General features: G+C 41.0%; 1 protein-coding gene across 1 annotated transcript; it reads right to left on the minus strand.

Annotated features, from left to right (window-relative positions):
* Window positions 1-3,754: 3,754 nt before the first annotated feature.
* LOC311135362 (troponin I, fast skeletal muscle-like) lies at window positions 3,755-17,539 on the minus strand (the record flags this gene model as incomplete). The annotated part of the gene is made up of 6 exons (XM_084169304.1): window positions 3,755-3,850; window positions 3,984-4,160; window positions 16,412-16,501; window positions 16,674-16,802; window positions 16,983-17,025; window positions 17,532-17,539. 6 exons carry the CDS (start codon window positions 17,537-17,539, stop codon window positions 3,755-3,757), a joined length of 543 nt encoding a protein of 180 aa, XP_084025430.1.
* Window positions 17,540-18,191: the final 652 nt, after the last annotated feature.

Below are 18,191 nucleotides of genomic sequence, written 5' to 3' on the forward strand. Positions count from 1 at the left end.
CAGAGAGCAGATAGAGTCAGGATAGACAGCTGAGGGGTTCTCACCTATTAGAGAAAGCTGGCGATCGAGCAGGACACACGTTTGGGACTGGGGCAGGCAACTGAAATGCTCTGAGGGTTTTAATGGGATTCTATGATGGCTCAGCAAAACTCTACATTTCTCTTTATGAAATTGGTCCCACTCCAGACCAATGGTTCAGCAAGCTGCTGAAACTCTAGCCACAACCTAACCTCCCTGCATATAAATAACCAACCCTTCAAGATTGTTATTCTAGTTTTATTGCAAATTTATTTAACCACCTGTCAATTGCTTTGATGAGTTACAAAATTACAGTGCAGACGGGATAGTTCACTTCTACATCTTTGTACAGTCTTGATAAAGAGATAAGTATTGGCCTTATATTAAACAACTGTTTCTGAGAATATAATATGCATGTTGACTGACATAACTGACAGAGTGGTGGGTAGCCTAGCGGTTAAGAGCATTGGGCCAGTAACTGCAAGGTTGTTGGGTAGAATCCCCGAGCTGACTAGGTAAGATAAAAATAAAATTGATTGTCCCTTGAGCAAGGCACTTAACACTAATTGCTCCTGTAAGTCACTCTGGATAAGAGCGTCTGCTAGATGTAGAACATGTACATAGTTCTGTGATGGTGGGAGAATAAATAAATATCCTCAATAAATAGACACTTACCACTGAAGACTCCATCTGATGTTTAAGTGAATGTTTCTGTTGAGAGTAGGAAAGTAATAAATTACAGTAAATACAAATGTAGACAGGAAATATCATTTGAAACAATTTTGAAAACATAAAATTGCTTAGTCGATTTATTACTTTTAAAACAATTCAACAATGGACTAATAATATACTTGCTAACTTTTTGATGCAAAAAAAAGGAAAAACGACTAAAGTGTACTCCTGAGTGGCGCAGTGGTCTAAGGCACTGCATCGCAGTGCTAACTGTGCCACTAGAGATCCTGGTTCGAATCCAGGCTCTGTCGCAGCCGGCCGCGACCGGGAGACTCATGGGCGGCGCACAATTGGCCCAGCGTCGTCCAGGGTAGGGGAGGGAATGGCCGGCAGGGATGTAGCTCAGTTGATAGAGCATGGCATTTGCAATGCCAGGGTTGTGGGTTTGATTCCCACGGGGGGCCAGTATAAAAAAATATGTATTCACTAACTGTAAGTTGCTCTGGATAAGAGCGTCTGCTAAATGACTAAAATGTAAATGTAAAGAAACTCACCTTCATTTCAGTTGCCCTAGTGGTAAAAAACAAACAGATTTAGGAATTAAAATTAGCAGAATGGCAGGATCTCTATGGTAAAAAACTAGAAAGACCCCAAAAAGTAGAACATTTAACAGAATAGCAACAAAATAAAGCTGTGCCCAATTTTTCAAGGTCTTAAAATACATATAAAATATTTTAAACAAATCTCATTATTTTACTTAACATGTCTTGAAAAGTGTTCTTTATCCAAATACAGTTGTATAACATGACAGAAAGCATTGATTTCAAAACCCCAAGAAACTTGTTACATGCTGCTCCATTTAGACTCCATTGAGATGAGTATCAACTATAGCAGTGATTTGCGTGTGGACTTCTCAATTTGCGTGTGGACAACTAAGCACTCCAGTCTAGAACAATACCAAGGTCCACTCCATACGGTAAAAGTACAGGATAGCGGTTCCGAGATATACACTATCAGTCAAGAGTTTGGACACACCTACTCATTCAAGGGTTTGTCTTTATTTTTTAAAATGTTTTACATTGTAGAATAATAATGAAGACATCAAAACTATGAAATAACACATATGGAATCATGTAGTAACCAAAGAAGTGTTAAACAAATCAAAATATATTTTACATTTGAGATTCTTCAAATAGCCACCCTTTGCCTTGATGACAGCTTTGCACTATTGGCATTCTCTCAACCAGCTTCATGGGGTAGTCACCTGGAATGAATTTCAATTAACAGGTGTGCCTTCTTAAAAGTTAATTTGTGGAATTTCTTTCCTTCTTAATGCTTTTGAGTCAATCAGTTGTGTTGTGACAGGGTAGGGGGGGTATACAGAAGATAGCCCTATTTGGTAAAAGACCAAGTCCATATTATGGCAAGAACAGCTCAAATAAGCAAAGAGAAACAGCAGTCCATCATTACTTTAAGACATGAAGGTCAGTCAATACGGAACATTTCAAGAACTTTGAAAGTTTCTTCAAGTGCAGTCGCAAAAACTGTCAAGCGCTATGATGAAACTGGCTCTCATGAGGACCGCCACAGGAATGGACCCAGACTTACCTCTGCTGCAGAGGATGAGTTCATTAGAGTTACTAGCCTCAGAAATTGCAGCCCAAATAAATGCTTCACAGAGTTCAAATAATAATAAATAATAATAATATGCCATTTAGCAGACGCTTTTATCCAAAGCGACTTACAGTCATGCGTGCATACATTTTTTGTGTATGGGTGGTCCCGGGGATCGAACCCACTACCTTGGTGGTCCTCTGTAGCTCAGCTGGTAGAGCACGGCGCAAATAACAGACACAGCTCAACATCAACTGTTCAGAGGAGACTGTGTGAATCAGGCCTTCATGGTCAAATTTCTGCAAAGAAAGTGATACTAAAGGACACCAATAAGAAGAAGAGACTTGCTTGGGTTATGAAACACAACCAATGGACATTAGACCGGTGGAAATGTGTCCTTTGGTCTGGAGTCCAAATTGGAGATTTTTAGTTCAAACCACCATGTCTTTGTGAGATGCGGTAAGGGTGAACGGATGATCTCCGCATGTGTAGTTCCCACCGTAAAGCATGGAGGAGGAGGTGTTATGGTGTGGGGGTGCTTTGCTGGTGACACTGTCTGTCATTTATTTAGAATTCAAGGCACACTTAACCAGCATGGCTACCACAGCATTCTGCAGCGATACGCCATCCCATCTGGTTTGGGCTTAGTGGGACTATCATTTGTTTTTCAACAGGACAATGACCCAACAAACCTCCAGGCTGTGTAAGGGCTATTTTACCAAGAAGGAGAGTGATGAGGTGCTGCATCAGATGACCTGGCCTCCACAATCACCCGACCTCAACTCAATTGAGATGGTTTGGGATGAGTCGGAAGGTAGAGTGAAGGAAAAGCAGCCAACAAATGCTCAGCATATATGGGACCTCCTTCAAGACTGTTGGAAAAGCATTCCAGGTGAAGCTGGTTGAGAGAATGCCAAGAGTGCGCAAAGCTGTCATCAAGGCAAAGGGTGGCTATTTGAAGAATCTCAAATATAAAATATATTTTGATTTGTTTAGCACTTTTTTGGTTACTACATGATTCCATATGTGTTATTTCATAATGTTGATGTCTTCACTATTCTACAATGTAGAAAATAGTACAAATAAAGAAAAACCCTGGAATGAGTAAGTGTGTCCAAACGTTTTACTGGTACTGTAGCATTTTAGTTCTCTTAGTGTATCAGCTTGACAAAATATAAATAATAGAAATTAAGAAAGATTTCCTTTAAAGGCAATTTATTAGAAAAGTTTTCCACGTTTACCTCTACTACAGTGAGTAAAGCAGTAAACCAACTGTCAAACAATTACACACATCTTGTTTCTGTTTTTTGTCTGTTTCTTTCGGTCTTCAAAATAAACAAAAATGTGTTACATAGTTACAATATTGGTTGTAATGGGTATCAGTATGTGGTTGACAGCAAGACGTTACAGGAGAGTAGTCAACCACATCACACAAACAAAGCCCAATGATCTAAGAATCTCCCTGAAACATCTTCTTCCTGCCATCCATGCCAGCCTTGTCATCAATGTTCTTACGCCAGTCACCAACGTCACGCAAATCCTTATCCTGTGATGATAGAAAGGGTGAGAAGACAATGAACGGTGGAATTGTAAGGCCTAAAGTTCATTCAACATGAACAATGTCTCCCGATGGGATATCTCTATAATATAATGTGTTAGCCTAATGGACAGATACTCACCTCTTTCTTCTCATCTTTCTTAACTTGTTTCAGGTTGGATCTCAGATCCATGGTCACCTTGTGCTTGGAGCCGAGCAGAGCCTGGAGCATAGCATCAGCAGACATACGCACTTTCTTCAGAGCTGGCTTCTTGAACTTGCCCCTCATGTCAACGATTTTTATGTTTAGGTCTATAACCTGGTGGGTGGAATATTTTAACAGGAAAATCAGTCATTCAGGAGGGGTCAACGGAGGAAACAATACGCCTGGAGACAATTGAGACATGGATTGTGTATGTGTGCCATTCAGAGAGTGAATGGGCAAGACCAAATATTTAAGTGCCTTGGTGCCCAAGCACCAGTGGAAACAAAGTAGCCCCATAACATCAAAGATCCACAACCATATTTTACAGTAGATATGGGGGGTTATTTTCTGCATATAATTCCTCTTTTCAACGCCCAACCCACCACTGGTGTGTGTGGCAAATTATATTTATTTTCATGTCATCTGACCATAGCACCGGTTCCAATCCAAGTGCCAATGCCGTTTACCAAACTTCCAGGCGTTTACATTTGTTGGATGACATGAAAATAGAGCTCTTTTCCAAAAAACATCAGTGGTGGGTTTTTTTTGTCAAAAAGAGGAATCATATGCAGAAAAGAACCCTATACCTACTGTAAAATACGGTGGTGGATCTTTGATGTTGTAGTTGCCTCTGCCAAGAGGCTGAAGCTTGGCCGCATGTGGATCTTCCAGAAAGACAATAACCCAAGCACACATCAAAATACACAAATAAATGGTTAATTGGCCCCAAAATCAACATTTTGCAATGGCCATCTGGGTCAATAATTTGGATCTTTACCTTTTTGAGGAAAAAAAGTACTGCTTGTTAAACAAAATCTACTTCTCTGACCAATTGTATTTTAATAAAATATTATAATTTCCCAATATTTCTGAGAATACATCACATCACATCACATCAAACAAATCAAATTGTATTGGTTGTGTACACATATTTTCCAGATGTTACAGTGGCTTGCGAAAGTATTCACCCCCCTTGGCATTTTTCCTATTTTGTTGCCTTACAACCTGGAATTGTTTTTTTTTTACCCATCTACCCTTCTTTGAGAGGCATTGGAAAACCTCCCTGGTCTTTGTGGTTGAATCAGTGTTTGTAATTCACTGTTCGACTGAGGGACCTTCAATTATATGTATACCTTTTGCAGCAATTACAGCTGCAAGTCTCTTGGGGTATGTCTCTATAAGCTTGGCACATCTAGCCACTGGGATTCTTGCACATTCTTCAAGGCAAAACTGCTCAAGCTCCTTCAAGTTGGACGGGTTCCACTGGTGTACAGCAAACTTTAAGTCATACCACAGATTCTCAATTGGATTGAGGTCTGGGCTTTGACTAGGCCATTCCAAGACATTTAAATGTTTCCCCTTAAACCACTCGAGTGTTGCTTTAGCAGTATGCTTAGGGTCATTGTCCTGCTGGAAGGTGAACCTCCCTCCCAGTCTCAAATCTCTGGAAGACAAAAAGGTTTCCTTCAAGAATTTCTCTGTATTTAGCGCCATCCATCATTCCTTCAATTCTGACCAGTTTCCCAGTCCCTGCCGATGAAAAACATCCCCACAGCATAATGCTGCCACCACCATGCTTCACTGTGGGGATGGTGTTCTCGGGGTGATGAGAGGTGTTGGGTTTGCGCCAGACATAGCGTTTTCCTTGATGGCCAAAAAGCTCAATTTTTGTCTCATCTGACTCATCTGTCCATATGTTTGGGGAGTCTCCCACATGCCTTTTGGCAAACACCAAACGTGTTTGCTTATTTTCTTCCATAAGCAATGGCTTTTTTCTGGCCACTCTTCCATAAAGCCCAGCTTTGTGGAGTGTACGGCTTAAAGTGGTCCTATGGACAGATTCTCCAATCTCCGCTGTGGAGCTTTGCAGCTCCTTCAGGGTTATCTTTGGTCTCTTTGTTGCCTCTCTGATTAATGCCCTCCTTGCCTGGTCCATGAGTTTTGGTGGGTGACCCTCTCTTGGCAGGTTTGTTGTGGTCCCATATTCTTTCCATTTTTTAAGAATGGATTTAATGGTACTCTGTGGGATGTTCAAATTTTCTGATCTTTTTTTATAACCCAACCCTGATCTGTACTTCTACACAACTTTGACCCTGACCTGTTTGGAGACCTCCTTGGTCTTCATGGTGCCACTTGCTTGGTGGTGCCCCTTGCTTAGTGGTGTTGCAGACTCTGGGGCCTTTCAGAACAGGTGTATATATACTGAGATCATGTGACAGATCATGTGACACTTAGATTGCACACAGGTGGACTTTATTTAACTAATTATGTGACTTCTGAAGGTAATTGGTTAAACCAGATCTTATTTATGCGCTTCATAGCAAAGGGGGTGAATACATATGCACGCACCACTTTTCCGTTATTTTTTATAAACAAGTTATTATTTTCATTCCACTTCACCAATTTGGACTATTTTGTGTATGTCCATTACATGAAATCCAAATAAAAATCAATATAAATTACAGGTTGTAACTAACAATACAAAACAATACACATAAATCCCCCCAAAAAATATATTACAAAATTAAGAAATATCAGAACGAGCAATGTCCGAGTCCGGAATATATATATACAGTTCGAAGTCAGAAGTTTACATACACTTAGGTTGGAGTCATTAAAACTTGTTTTTCAGCCACTCCACACATTTCCTGTTAACAAACTATATTTTGGGCAAGTTGGTTAGGACATCTACTTTGAGCAAGACACAAGCAATTTTCCCAACAATTGTTTAGAGACAGATTATTTCACTTATAATTCACTGTATCACAATTCCAGTGGGTCAGAAGTTTACATACACTAAGTTGACTGTGCCTTTAAACAGCTTGGAAAATTCCAGAAAATGATGTCATGGCTTTAGAAGCTTCTGATAGGCTAATTGACATAATTTGAGTCAATTGGAGGTGTACCTATGGATGTATTTCAAGGCCTACCTTCAAACTCATTGCCTATTTGCTTGACATCATGGGAAAATCGAAATAAATCTGCCAAGACCTCAGAAAAAAAATTGTAGACCTCCACAACTTATTGTGGGAAGCTTGTGGAAGGCTACCTGAGCAAGGAGGCCTACAAACCTGACTCAGTTACACAAGCTCTGTCAGGAGGAATGGGCCAGAATTCACCCAACTTATTGTGGGAAGTTTGTGGAAGGCTACCCAAAACATTTGACCCAAGTTAAACAATTTAAAGGCAATACTACCAAATACTAATTCAGTGTATGTAAACTTCTGACCTACTGGGAATATGATGAAATAACTAAAAGCTGGAATAAATCATTCTCTCTACTATTATTCTGACATTTCACATTCTTAAAATAAAGTGGTGATCCAAACTGACCTAAAACAGGCAAATCTTACTAGGATTAAATGTATTTGGCTACGGTGTATGTAAACCTCCGACGTCAACTGTATATACAGTGGGGAGAACAAGTATTTGATACACTGCCGATTTTGTAGGTTTTCCGACTTACAAAGCATGTAGAGGTCTGTAATTTTTATCATAGGTACACTTCAACTGTGAGAGACGGAATCTAAAACAAAAATCCAGAAAATCACTTTGTATGATTTTTAAGTAATTAATTTGCATGCTATTGCATGACATAAGTATTTGATACATCAGAAAAGCAAAACTTAATATTTGGTACAGAAACCTTTTTTTGCAATTACAGAGATCATACGTTTCCTGTAGGTCTTGACCAGGTTTGCACACACTGCACCAGGGATTTTGGCCCACTCCTCCATACAGACCTTCTCCAGAACCTTCAGGTTTCGGGGCTGTCGCTGGGCAATACGAACTTTCAGCTCCCTCCAAAGATTTTCTATTGGGTTCAGGTCTGGAGACTGGCTAGGCCACTCCAGGACCTTGAGATTCTTCTTACGGAGCCACTCCTTAGTTGCCCTGGCTGTGTGTTTCGGGTCGTTGTCATGCTGGAAGACCCAGCCACGACCCATCTTCAATGCTCTTACGGAGGGAAGGAGGTTGTTGGCCAAGATATTGCGATACATGGCCCCATCCATCCTCCCCTCAATACGGTGCAGTCGTCCTGTCCCCTTTGCAGAAAAGCATCCCCAAAGAATGATGTTTCCACCTCCAAGCTTCACGGTTGGGAGGGTGTTCTTTGGGTTTTCCTCATTCTTCTTCTTTCTCCAAACACGGCGAGAGGAGTTTAGACCAAAAAGCTATATTTCTGTCTCATCAGACAACATGACCTTCTCCCATTCCTCCTCTGGATCATCCAGATGGTCATTGGCAAACTTCAGACGGGCCTGGACATGCGCTGGCTTGAGCAGGGGGACCTTGCGTGCGCTGCAGGATTTTAATCCATGACGGCGTAGTGTGTTACTAATGGTTTGCTTTGAGACTGTGGTCCCAGCTCTCTTCAGGTCATTGACCAGGTCCTGCCGTGTAGTTCTGGGCTGATCCTCACCTTCCTCATGATCATTGATGCCCCACGAGGTTAGATATTGCATGGAGCCCCAGACCGAGGGTGATTGACCGTCATCTTGAATTTCTTCCATTTTCTAATAATTGCGCCAACAGTTGTTGCCTTCTCACAAAGCTACTTGCCTATTGTCCTGTAGCCCATCCCAGCCTTGTGCAGGTCTACAATTTTATCCCTGATGTCATTACACAGCTCTCTTGTCTTGGCCATTGTGGAGAGGTTGGAGTCTGTTTGATTGAGTGTGTGGACAGGTGTCTTTTATACAGGTAACGAGTTCAAACAGGTACAGTTAATACAGGTAATGAGTAGAGAACAGAAGGGCTTCTTAAAGAAAAACTAACAGGTCTGTGAGAGCTGGAATTCTTACTGGTTGGTAGGTGATCAAATACTTATGTCATGCAATAAAATGCAAATTAATTACTTAAAAATCATACAAAGTGATTTTCTGGATTTTTTAGATTCTGTCTCTCACAGTTGAAGTGAACCTATGATAAAAATTACAGACCTCTACATGCTTTGTAAGTAGGAAAACCTGCAAAATCGGCAGTGTATAAAATGCTTGTTCTCCCCACTGTATATACATATGCAGTGAGGGAAAAAAGTATTTGATCCCCTGCTGATTTTGTACGTTTGCCCAATGACAAAGAAATGATCAGTCTATAATTTTAATGGTAGGTTTATTTGAACAGTGAGAGACAGAATAACAACAAAAAAATCCAGAAAAACGCATGTCAAAAATGTTATAAATTGATTGCATTTTAATGAGGGAAATAAGTATTTAACCCCCTCTCAATCAGAAAGATTTCTGGCTCCCAGCTGTCTTTTATACAGGTAGCGAGCTGAGATTAGGAACACACTCTTAAAGGGAGTGCTCCTAATCTCAGCTTGTTACCTGTATAAAAGACACCTGTCCACAGAAGCAATCAATCAATCAGATTCCAAACTCTCCACCATGGCCAAGACCAAAGAGCTCTCCAAGGATGTCAGGGACAAGATTGTAGACCTACACAAGGCTGGAATGGGCTACAAGACCATCGCCAAGCAGCTTGGTGAGAAGGTGACAAGAGTTGGTGCGATTATTCTCAAATGGAAGAAACACAAAAGAACTGTCAATCTCCCTCGGCCTGGGGCTCCATGCAAGATCTCACCTCGTGGAGTTGCAATGATCATGAGAACGGTGAGGAATCAGCCCAGAACTACACGGGAGGATCTTGTCAATGATCTCAAGGCAGCTGGGACCAAAGTCACCAAGAAAACAATTGGTAACACACTACGCCGTGAAGGACTGAAATCCTGCAGTGCCCGCAAAGTCCCCCTGCTCAAGAAAGCACATATACATGCCGTCTGAAGTTTGCCAATAAACATCTGAATGATTCAGAGGAGAACTGGGTGAAAGTGTTGTGGTCAGATGAGACCAAAATGGAGCTCTTTGGCATCAACTCAACTCGCCGTGTTTGGAGGAGGAGGAATGCTGCCTATGACCCCAAGAACACCATCCCCACCGTCAAACATGGAGGTGGAAACATTATGCTTTGGGGGTGTTTTTCTGCTAAGGGGACTGGACAACTTCACCGCATCAACCGGACGATGGACGGGGTCATGTACCATCAAATCTTGGGTGAGAACCTCCTTCCCTCAGCCAGGGCATTGAAAATGGGTCGTGGATGGGTATTCCAGCATGACAATGACCCAAAACACACGGCCAAGGCAACAAAGGAGTGGCTCAAGAAGAAGCACATTAAGGTCCTGGAGCGGCCTAGCCAGTCTCCAGACCTTAATCCCATAGAACATCTGTGGAGGGAGCTGAAGGTTCGAGTTGCCAAACGTCAGCCTCAAAACCTTAATGACTTGGAGAAGATCTGCAAAGAGGAGTTGGAAAAAATCCCTCCTGAGATGTGTGCAAACCTGGTGGCCAACTACAAGAAACATATGACCTCTGTAATTGCCAACAAGGGTTTTGCCACCAAGTACTAAGTCATGTTTTGCAGAGGAGTCAAATACTTATTTCCTTCATTGAAATGCAAATCAATTTATAACATTTTTGACATGCGTTTATCTGGATTTTTTTGTTGTTATTCTGTCTCTCACTGTTCAAATAAACCTACCATTAAAATTATATAATTTCTTTGTCAGTGGGCAAACGTACAAAATCAGCAGGGGATCAAATACTTTTTTCCCTCACTGTATATATACACAGTACCATTCAAAAGTTTGGACACACACATTGTAGAATAATAGTGGAGACATCAAAACTATGAAATAATACATATGGAATCATGTTGTAACCAAAAAAGTATTAAACAAATCAAAATATATTTTAGATTGCAGATTCTTCAAAGTAGCCACCCTTTGCCTTGATAACAGCTTTTCACACTTTCGGCATTCTCTCAACCAGCTTCATGAGGTAGACACCAGTGTTGAAAGTGACCAGTGTTCAATGACTATGTACATAGGGCAGCAGTCTCTAAGGTGCAGGGTAGAGTACCGGGTGGTAGCCGACTAGTAACAGTGACTAAGGTTCAGGGCAGTGTACTGGGCGGAGGCCGGCTGCTGGTGACTATTTAACAGTCTGATGACCTGGAGATTGAAGCTGTTTTTCAGTCTCTCGTTCCCAACTTTGATGCACCTGTACTGTCTCCGCTTTCTAGATGGTAGCGGGGTGAACAGTCCGTGGCTCGAGTGGCTGAGGTACTTGATGATCTTCTTGGCCTTACTGTGACAGCGGGTACTGTAGATGTCCGGGAGGGCAGGCAGTGTGCCCCCGGTGAAACGTTGGGCTGACTGCACCACCTTCTGGAAAGCCCTGCGGTTGCGGACGGTGAAATTGCCGTACCAGCAGTGATGCATACCGACAGGATGCTCTCAATGGTGCTCTGTAGAATTTCATGAGGGTTTTAGGGGTAAAACCACATTTCTTTAGCCTCCTGAAGTTAAAGAGGCGCTGTTGTGCCTTCTTCACCACACTGTCTGTGGGAATGGTCCATTTGAGGTTTCAGTGATGTGTATGCTGAAGAACTTGAATATTTTCACCCTCTCCACTGCGGCCCTGTTGATGTGGATGGGGGCGTTCTCTCTCTGCTGTCTCCTGAAGTCAACAAATCAGCTCCTTCGTTTTGTTGACGTTGAGGGAGAGATTATTTTCCTGGTAGCACTCTGCCAGGGCCCTGACCTCCTCCCTGTAGGCTGTCTCATTGTTGTTGGTAATCAGGAATACCACTGTTGTGTCGTCAGCAAACTTGATGATTGAGTTGAGTCCAGGACCCAGTTGCACAGGGTTGGGTTCAGACCCATGCCCCCAAGCAAGCTTAGTGATGATTTTGGAGGGCACTATGGTGTTGAAGGCTGAGCTGTAGTCGATGAAAATCATTCTTACATAGGTATTCTGCTTGTCCTGATGGGTTAGGGCAGTGTGATGGCGATTGCGTCATCAATGGATCTGTTGGCGGTAGGCAAATTGTAGTGGGTCTACAGTGTCGGGTAAGGTGGTGGTGATATGATCCTTAACTAGTCTCTCAAAGCACTTCATGAAGTGATTGCTATGAGGTGATAATAATTTAGTTCAGTTACCTTCACTTTCTTGGGTACAAGAACAATGGTGGACATCTTGAAGCAAGTGGGGATAAGGAGGGATTGAAGACAGTGCCTTGCAAAGTATTCATCCCCTTTGTCGTTTTTCCTATTTTGTTGCATTACAACCTGTAATTTAAATGGATTTTTATTTGGATTTCATGTAATGGACATACACAAAATAGTCCAAATTGGTAAAGTGAAATGAAAAAAATAACTTGTTTCAAAAATGTCAAATAAAACATTTTGGAAATGTGTTGCGTGCATATGTTTGCTATGAAGCCCCTAAATAAGATCTGGTGCAACCAATTACCTTCAGAAGTCACATAATTAGTTAAATAAAGTCCATCTGTGTGTAATCTAAGTGTCACATGATCTGTCAAATGATCTCAGTATATACAGTGGGGAGAACAAGTATTTGATACACTGCCGATTTTGCAGGTTTTCCTATTTACAAAGCATGTAGAGGTCTGTAATTTTTATCATACGTACACTTCAACTGTGAGAGACGGAATCTAAAACAAAAATCCAGAAAATCACATTGTATGATTTTTAAGTAATTAATTTGCATTTTATTACATGACATAAGTATTTGATACATCAGAAAAGCAGAACTTAATAATTGGTACAGAAACCTTTGTTTGCAATTACAAAGATCATACGTTTCCTGTAGGTCTTGACCAGGTTTGCACACACTGCAGCAGGGATTTTGGCCCACTCCTCCATACAGACCTTCTCCAGATCCTTCAGGTTTCGGGGCTGTTGCTGGGCAATACAGACTTTCAGCTCCCTCCAAAGATTTTCTATTGGGTTCAGGTCTGGAGACTGGCTAGGCCACTCCAGGACCTTGAGATGCTTCTTACGGAGCCACTCCTTAGTTGCCCTGGCTGTGTGTTTCGGGTCGTTGTCATGCTGGAAGACCCAGCCACAACCCATCTTCAATGCTCTTACTGAGGGAAGGAGGTTGTTGGCCAAGATCTCGCGATACATGGCCCCATCCATCCTCCCCTCAATACGGTGCAGTCGTCCTGTCCCCTTTGCAGAAAAGCATCCCCAAAGAATGATGTTTCCACCTCCATGCTTCACGGTTGGGATGGTGTTCTTGGGGTTGTACTCATCCTTCTTCTTCCTCCAAACACGGCGAGTGGAGTTTAGACCAAAAAGCTATATTTTTGTCTCATCAGACCACATGACCTTCTCCCATTCCTCCTCTGGATCATCCAGATGGTCATTGGCAAACTTCAGACGGGCCTGGATATGCGCTGGCTTGAGCAGGGGAACCTTGCGTGCGCTGCAGGATTTTAATCCATGACGGCGTAGTGTGTTACTAATGGTTTTCTTTGAGACTGATGTCCCAGCTCTCTTCAGGTCATTGACCAGGTCCTGCCGTGTAGTTCTGGGCTGATCCCTCACCTTCCTCATGATCATTGATGCCCCACGAGGTGAGATCTTGCATGGAGCCCCAGACCGAGGCTGATTGACCGTCATCTTGAACTTCTTCAATTTTCTTCCAGTTGTTGCCTTCTCACCAAGCTGCTTGCCTATTGTCCTGTAGCCCATCCCAGCCTTGTGCAGGTCTACAATTTTATCCCTGATGTCCTTGCACAGCTCTCTGGTCTTGGCCATTGTGGAGAGGTTGGAGTCTGTTTGATTGAGTGTGTGGACAGGTGTCTTTTATACAGGTAACGAGTTCAAACAGGTGCAGTTAATACAGGTAATGAGTGGTGAACAGGAGGGCTTCTTAAAGAAAAACTAACAGGTCTGTGAGAGCCGGAATTCTTACTGGTTGGTAGGTGATCAAATACTTATGTCATGCAATAAAATGCAAATTAATTACTTAAAAATCATACAATGTGATTTTCTGGATTTTTGTTTTAGATTCCGTCTCTCACAGTTGAAGTGTACCTATGATAAAAATTACAGACCTCTATATGCTTTATAAGTAGGAAAACCTGCAAAATCGGCAGTGTATGAAATACTTGTTCTCCCCACTGTATACACCTGTTCTGAAAGGCCACAGAGTCTGCAACACCACTAAGAAAGGGGCACAACATTGTTTACATTTTACATTTTTAGTCATTTAGCAGACGCTCTTATCCAGTGTATGAGTGTGTATCCAGTATGTGAGTGCATACATATATTTTTTTTCATACTGGCCCCCCAAGCAAGTGGCACCATGAAGACCAAGGAGCTCTCCAAACAGGTCAGGGACAAAGTTGTGGAGAAGTACAGATCAGGGTTGGGTTAAAAAAAAATATCAGAAACTTTGAACATCCCACGGAGCACCATTAAATCCATTACAAAAAAATGGAAAGTATATGGCACCACAACAAACCGCAAACCCAACACCTCTCATCACCCCGAGAACACCATCCCCACAGTGAAGCATGGTGGTGGCAGCATCATGCTGTGGGGATGTTTTTCATCGTTCATCGACAGGGACTGGGAAACTGGTCAGAATTGAAGGAATGATGGATGGCGCTAAATACAGAGAAATTCTTGAAGGAAACCTGTTTCAGTCTTCCAAAGATTTGAGACTGGGACGGAGTTTCACCTTTCAGCAGGACAATGACCCTAAGCATACTGCTAAAGCAACACTCGAGTGGTTTAATGGGAAACATTTAAATGTCTTGGAATGGCCTAGTCAAAGCCCAGACCTCAATCCAATTGAGAATCTGTGGTATGAATTAAAGATTGCTGTACATCAGTGGAACCCATCCAACTTGAAGGAGTTGGAGCAGTTTTGCCTTGAAGAATGGGCAAAAATCCCAGTGGCTAGATGTGCCAAGCTTATAGAGACATACCCCAAGAAGACTTGCAGCTGTAATTGCTGCAAAAGGTGGCTCTACAGAGTATTGACTTTGCGGGGGGGAGGGGGGTGAATAGTTATGCACGCTCAAGTTTTCTGTTTTTTTGTCTGATTTCTTCTTTGTTTCACAAAGAAAATATTTTGCATCTTCAAAGTGGTAGTCATGTTGTGTAAATCAAATGATACAAACCCCCCAAAAATCAATTTTAATTCCAGGTTGTAAGGCAACAAAATAGGATAAATGCCAAGGGGTTGAATACTTTCGCATGCCACTGTACATCATCTCTGTACCCCACATATACATATAATTGTAAGGTCCCTCAGTCAAGCAGTGAATTACAAACACTGATTCAACCACAAAGACCAGGGAGGTTTTCCAATGCCTCACTAAGAAGGGTAGATGGGTAAAAAAAACAAAAAACAGACACTGGATATCCCTTTGAGCTATTAATGGTGAAGCTATTAATTACACTTTGGATGGTGTATCAAAACACCCAGTCACTTCAAAGATACAGGCGTCCTTCTTAACTCAGTCAACGGAGAGGAAGGAAAGTGCTCAAGGATTTCACCATGAGGCCAATGGTGACTTTAAAAAAGTTTGAGTTTAATGGATGTGTTAGGAGAAAACTGAGAATGGATGAACATCATTGTAGTTACTCCACAGTACTAACCTAAATGTCAGAGTGAAAAGAAAGAAGCCTGTACAGAATGAAAAATATTCCAAAACATGCATCCTGTTTGCAATAAAGCACTAAAGTAAAACTGCAAAAAATGTGTTAAAGAAATTAACTTCATGCCCTGAATACAAGGCGTTGGTTGGGGCAAATCCAACACAACATATCACTGAGTACCACTCTTCACATTTTAAAGCATGGTGATGGCTGCCTCATGTTATGGGTATGCTTGTCATTGGCAAGGACTAAGGAGATTTTTTTTTATTGTTGCATAATATGAAATGGAATAGAGCTACCTACAGGCAAAATCCTACAAGACAACCTGGTTCAGTCTGCTTTCCAACAGAGACTGGGAGACAAATTCACCTTTCAGCAGGACAATAACCTAAAACACTGGAGTTGCTTACCAAGAGGCCTAGTTACAGTTTTGACTTAAATCAGCTTGAACATCTATGGCAAGACTTGAAAATGGCCGTCTAGCAATGATCAACAACCAACTTGACAGAGCTTGAAGAATTTAAAAAATAAAAATGTGCAAATAATGTACAATCCAGGTGTGCAAAGCTCTTAGAGACTTACCCAGAAAGACTTACAGCTGTAATTGCTGCCAGAGGTTATTCTAACGTGTGAATACTTATGTAAATGGATATTAGTGTGTTTTTGTTTTGTTCTACAATTGTTAGATTTTTTCTTCCACTTTGAAATTACAGAGTATTTTGTGTAGATCATTGACAAAAAAAATGACAATTAAATCCATTTTAATCCCACTTTGTAACACAACAAAATGTGGAAAAAGTCAAGGGGTGTGAATACTTTCTGAAGGCACTGTATATATATTTATATTGAAACATAAATCAATTAAAAGAGGGTTGCTTACCTCATTGCAAACCATGACTGCTTTGTATTCTAAATTGTATCTCTCCTCATCAATCACATTGATTTTGTTGTACATCTTTGTGCAAAGGTCCTAATGAAAGAATACAACAAAGGAAAATGTTACCACCTGCAAATAATACCTATTTTTATGCCTTAACTTCCTTGGTACAGCTGAACCTGATAGAAGCACAACTCATACAGCACACTGTATCAAGCAAGTATGATATGTTTTAATAATGTCTGTGAATATCTGAATATCATACCACCAAATCATCCTTGGAGTGGGGAATCTCCAGAGGAGGGCAGTTCTCGTCCATGTATCGCTCCCTCTCTTTAACTTTCTCTAATGCTTCAGCTTCGAGCAAATCCTTAGCAACAGCCAGCATACAACTCTGGAGACAAATAATGACAACTTATATTTTGACAGTCGATAAGACAATTGACCTATATCTCCCTTTGTTTCACTACCTTATAAAAAGGTATGTTATATTATGATTTTCTATACATTATTTACGTTTTTTTATTCTATGCAAAACAAAACATTAAAGGACGGGCTGAGTGGGATTCCTTACCTTCAGAGTATGCTTACGGCTTGAGGACACATTGCCTTTCTTGCTATTGGACCAAGGAGGGAAAGTCAGGTTTAGTAACACTCCAAACCAACTCATATTACATCAGAATCCCATTCAGAATGATGTCTCTGTACATTTAATTTTTTAAGTGTTCCACTGTCCCATAATTCCATAATTGCATATTTTTGTTGTTGTTGTTCATTCAAACATGGATTTATGGCAGAGTGGACAAATGTTTTATTTATTTAGTGCAGAGACAATTCAGAATGGGATTTTGATTTAATATGAGTTGGTTTGTAGTGTTTTGGAGCGTTTTCCAACATGCTTAGACACTTTTTCATAATGCATTGTAGTCAATGGCAAGTGATGACTCAGCAAAATGAAACAACCAATTTTATCTGTAAGGAAACAAAATATTTTAAAAATGGTTTCAACTACAAGCCCAGAAAGAGTGAACATAAAAATAAATACAAGCCCAGAAAGAGTGAACATAAAAATAAATACAAGCCCAGAAAGAGTGAACATGTCAACCAATTGGCCTATACTTACTCAGCCATCTTGGCAGTTTGGTGTCTTCTGTTCCTAGAAAGGCAAAATAACAATCATCATGAAATGTGTACTTATAACAGCCAACATTTTACCAACAATACCCCATAACTACAATAACTACACACAATACTCCATAATGACAAAGCAAAAACTGTTTTTTATAAATTTCCGGAAATATCACATTTACATTAGTATTCACACCCTTTACTCAGTACTTTGTTGAAGCACCTTTGGCAGCAATTACAGCCTTGAGTCAAATCAAATCAAATCAAATCGTATTTGTCACATGCGCCGAATACAACAGGTGTTGACCTTACAGTGAAATCCTTACATACAAGCCCTTAACCAACGATGCAGTTTTAAGAAAAATAAGTGTTAAGTAAACAATAGATAAGTAAAAAATTAAAGCAGTAAAATAACAGTAAAAATAACAGTAGCGAGGCTACAAGCTTGGACACCTGTATTTGGGGAGTTTCTCCCATTCTTCTCTGCATATCCTCTCAAGTTTGTAGCGTCATACCCAAGAAGACCTCAATTACCTCGACTAACCGGTGCCCCCGCACATTGACTCTGTACCGGTACCCCCTGTATATAGCCTCGCTACTTTAACTCTTACTGTTATTTTTCTGCTTTTATTTTTTACTTATCTATTGTTTACTT

Source organism: Coregonus lavaretus, assembly GCF_964263955.1.
Source record: "Coregonus lavaretus genome assembly, chromosome: 9".
Taxonomy (NCBI): Eukaryota; Metazoa; Chordata; class Actinopteri; order Salmoniformes; family Salmonidae; genus Coregonus; species Coregonus lavaretus.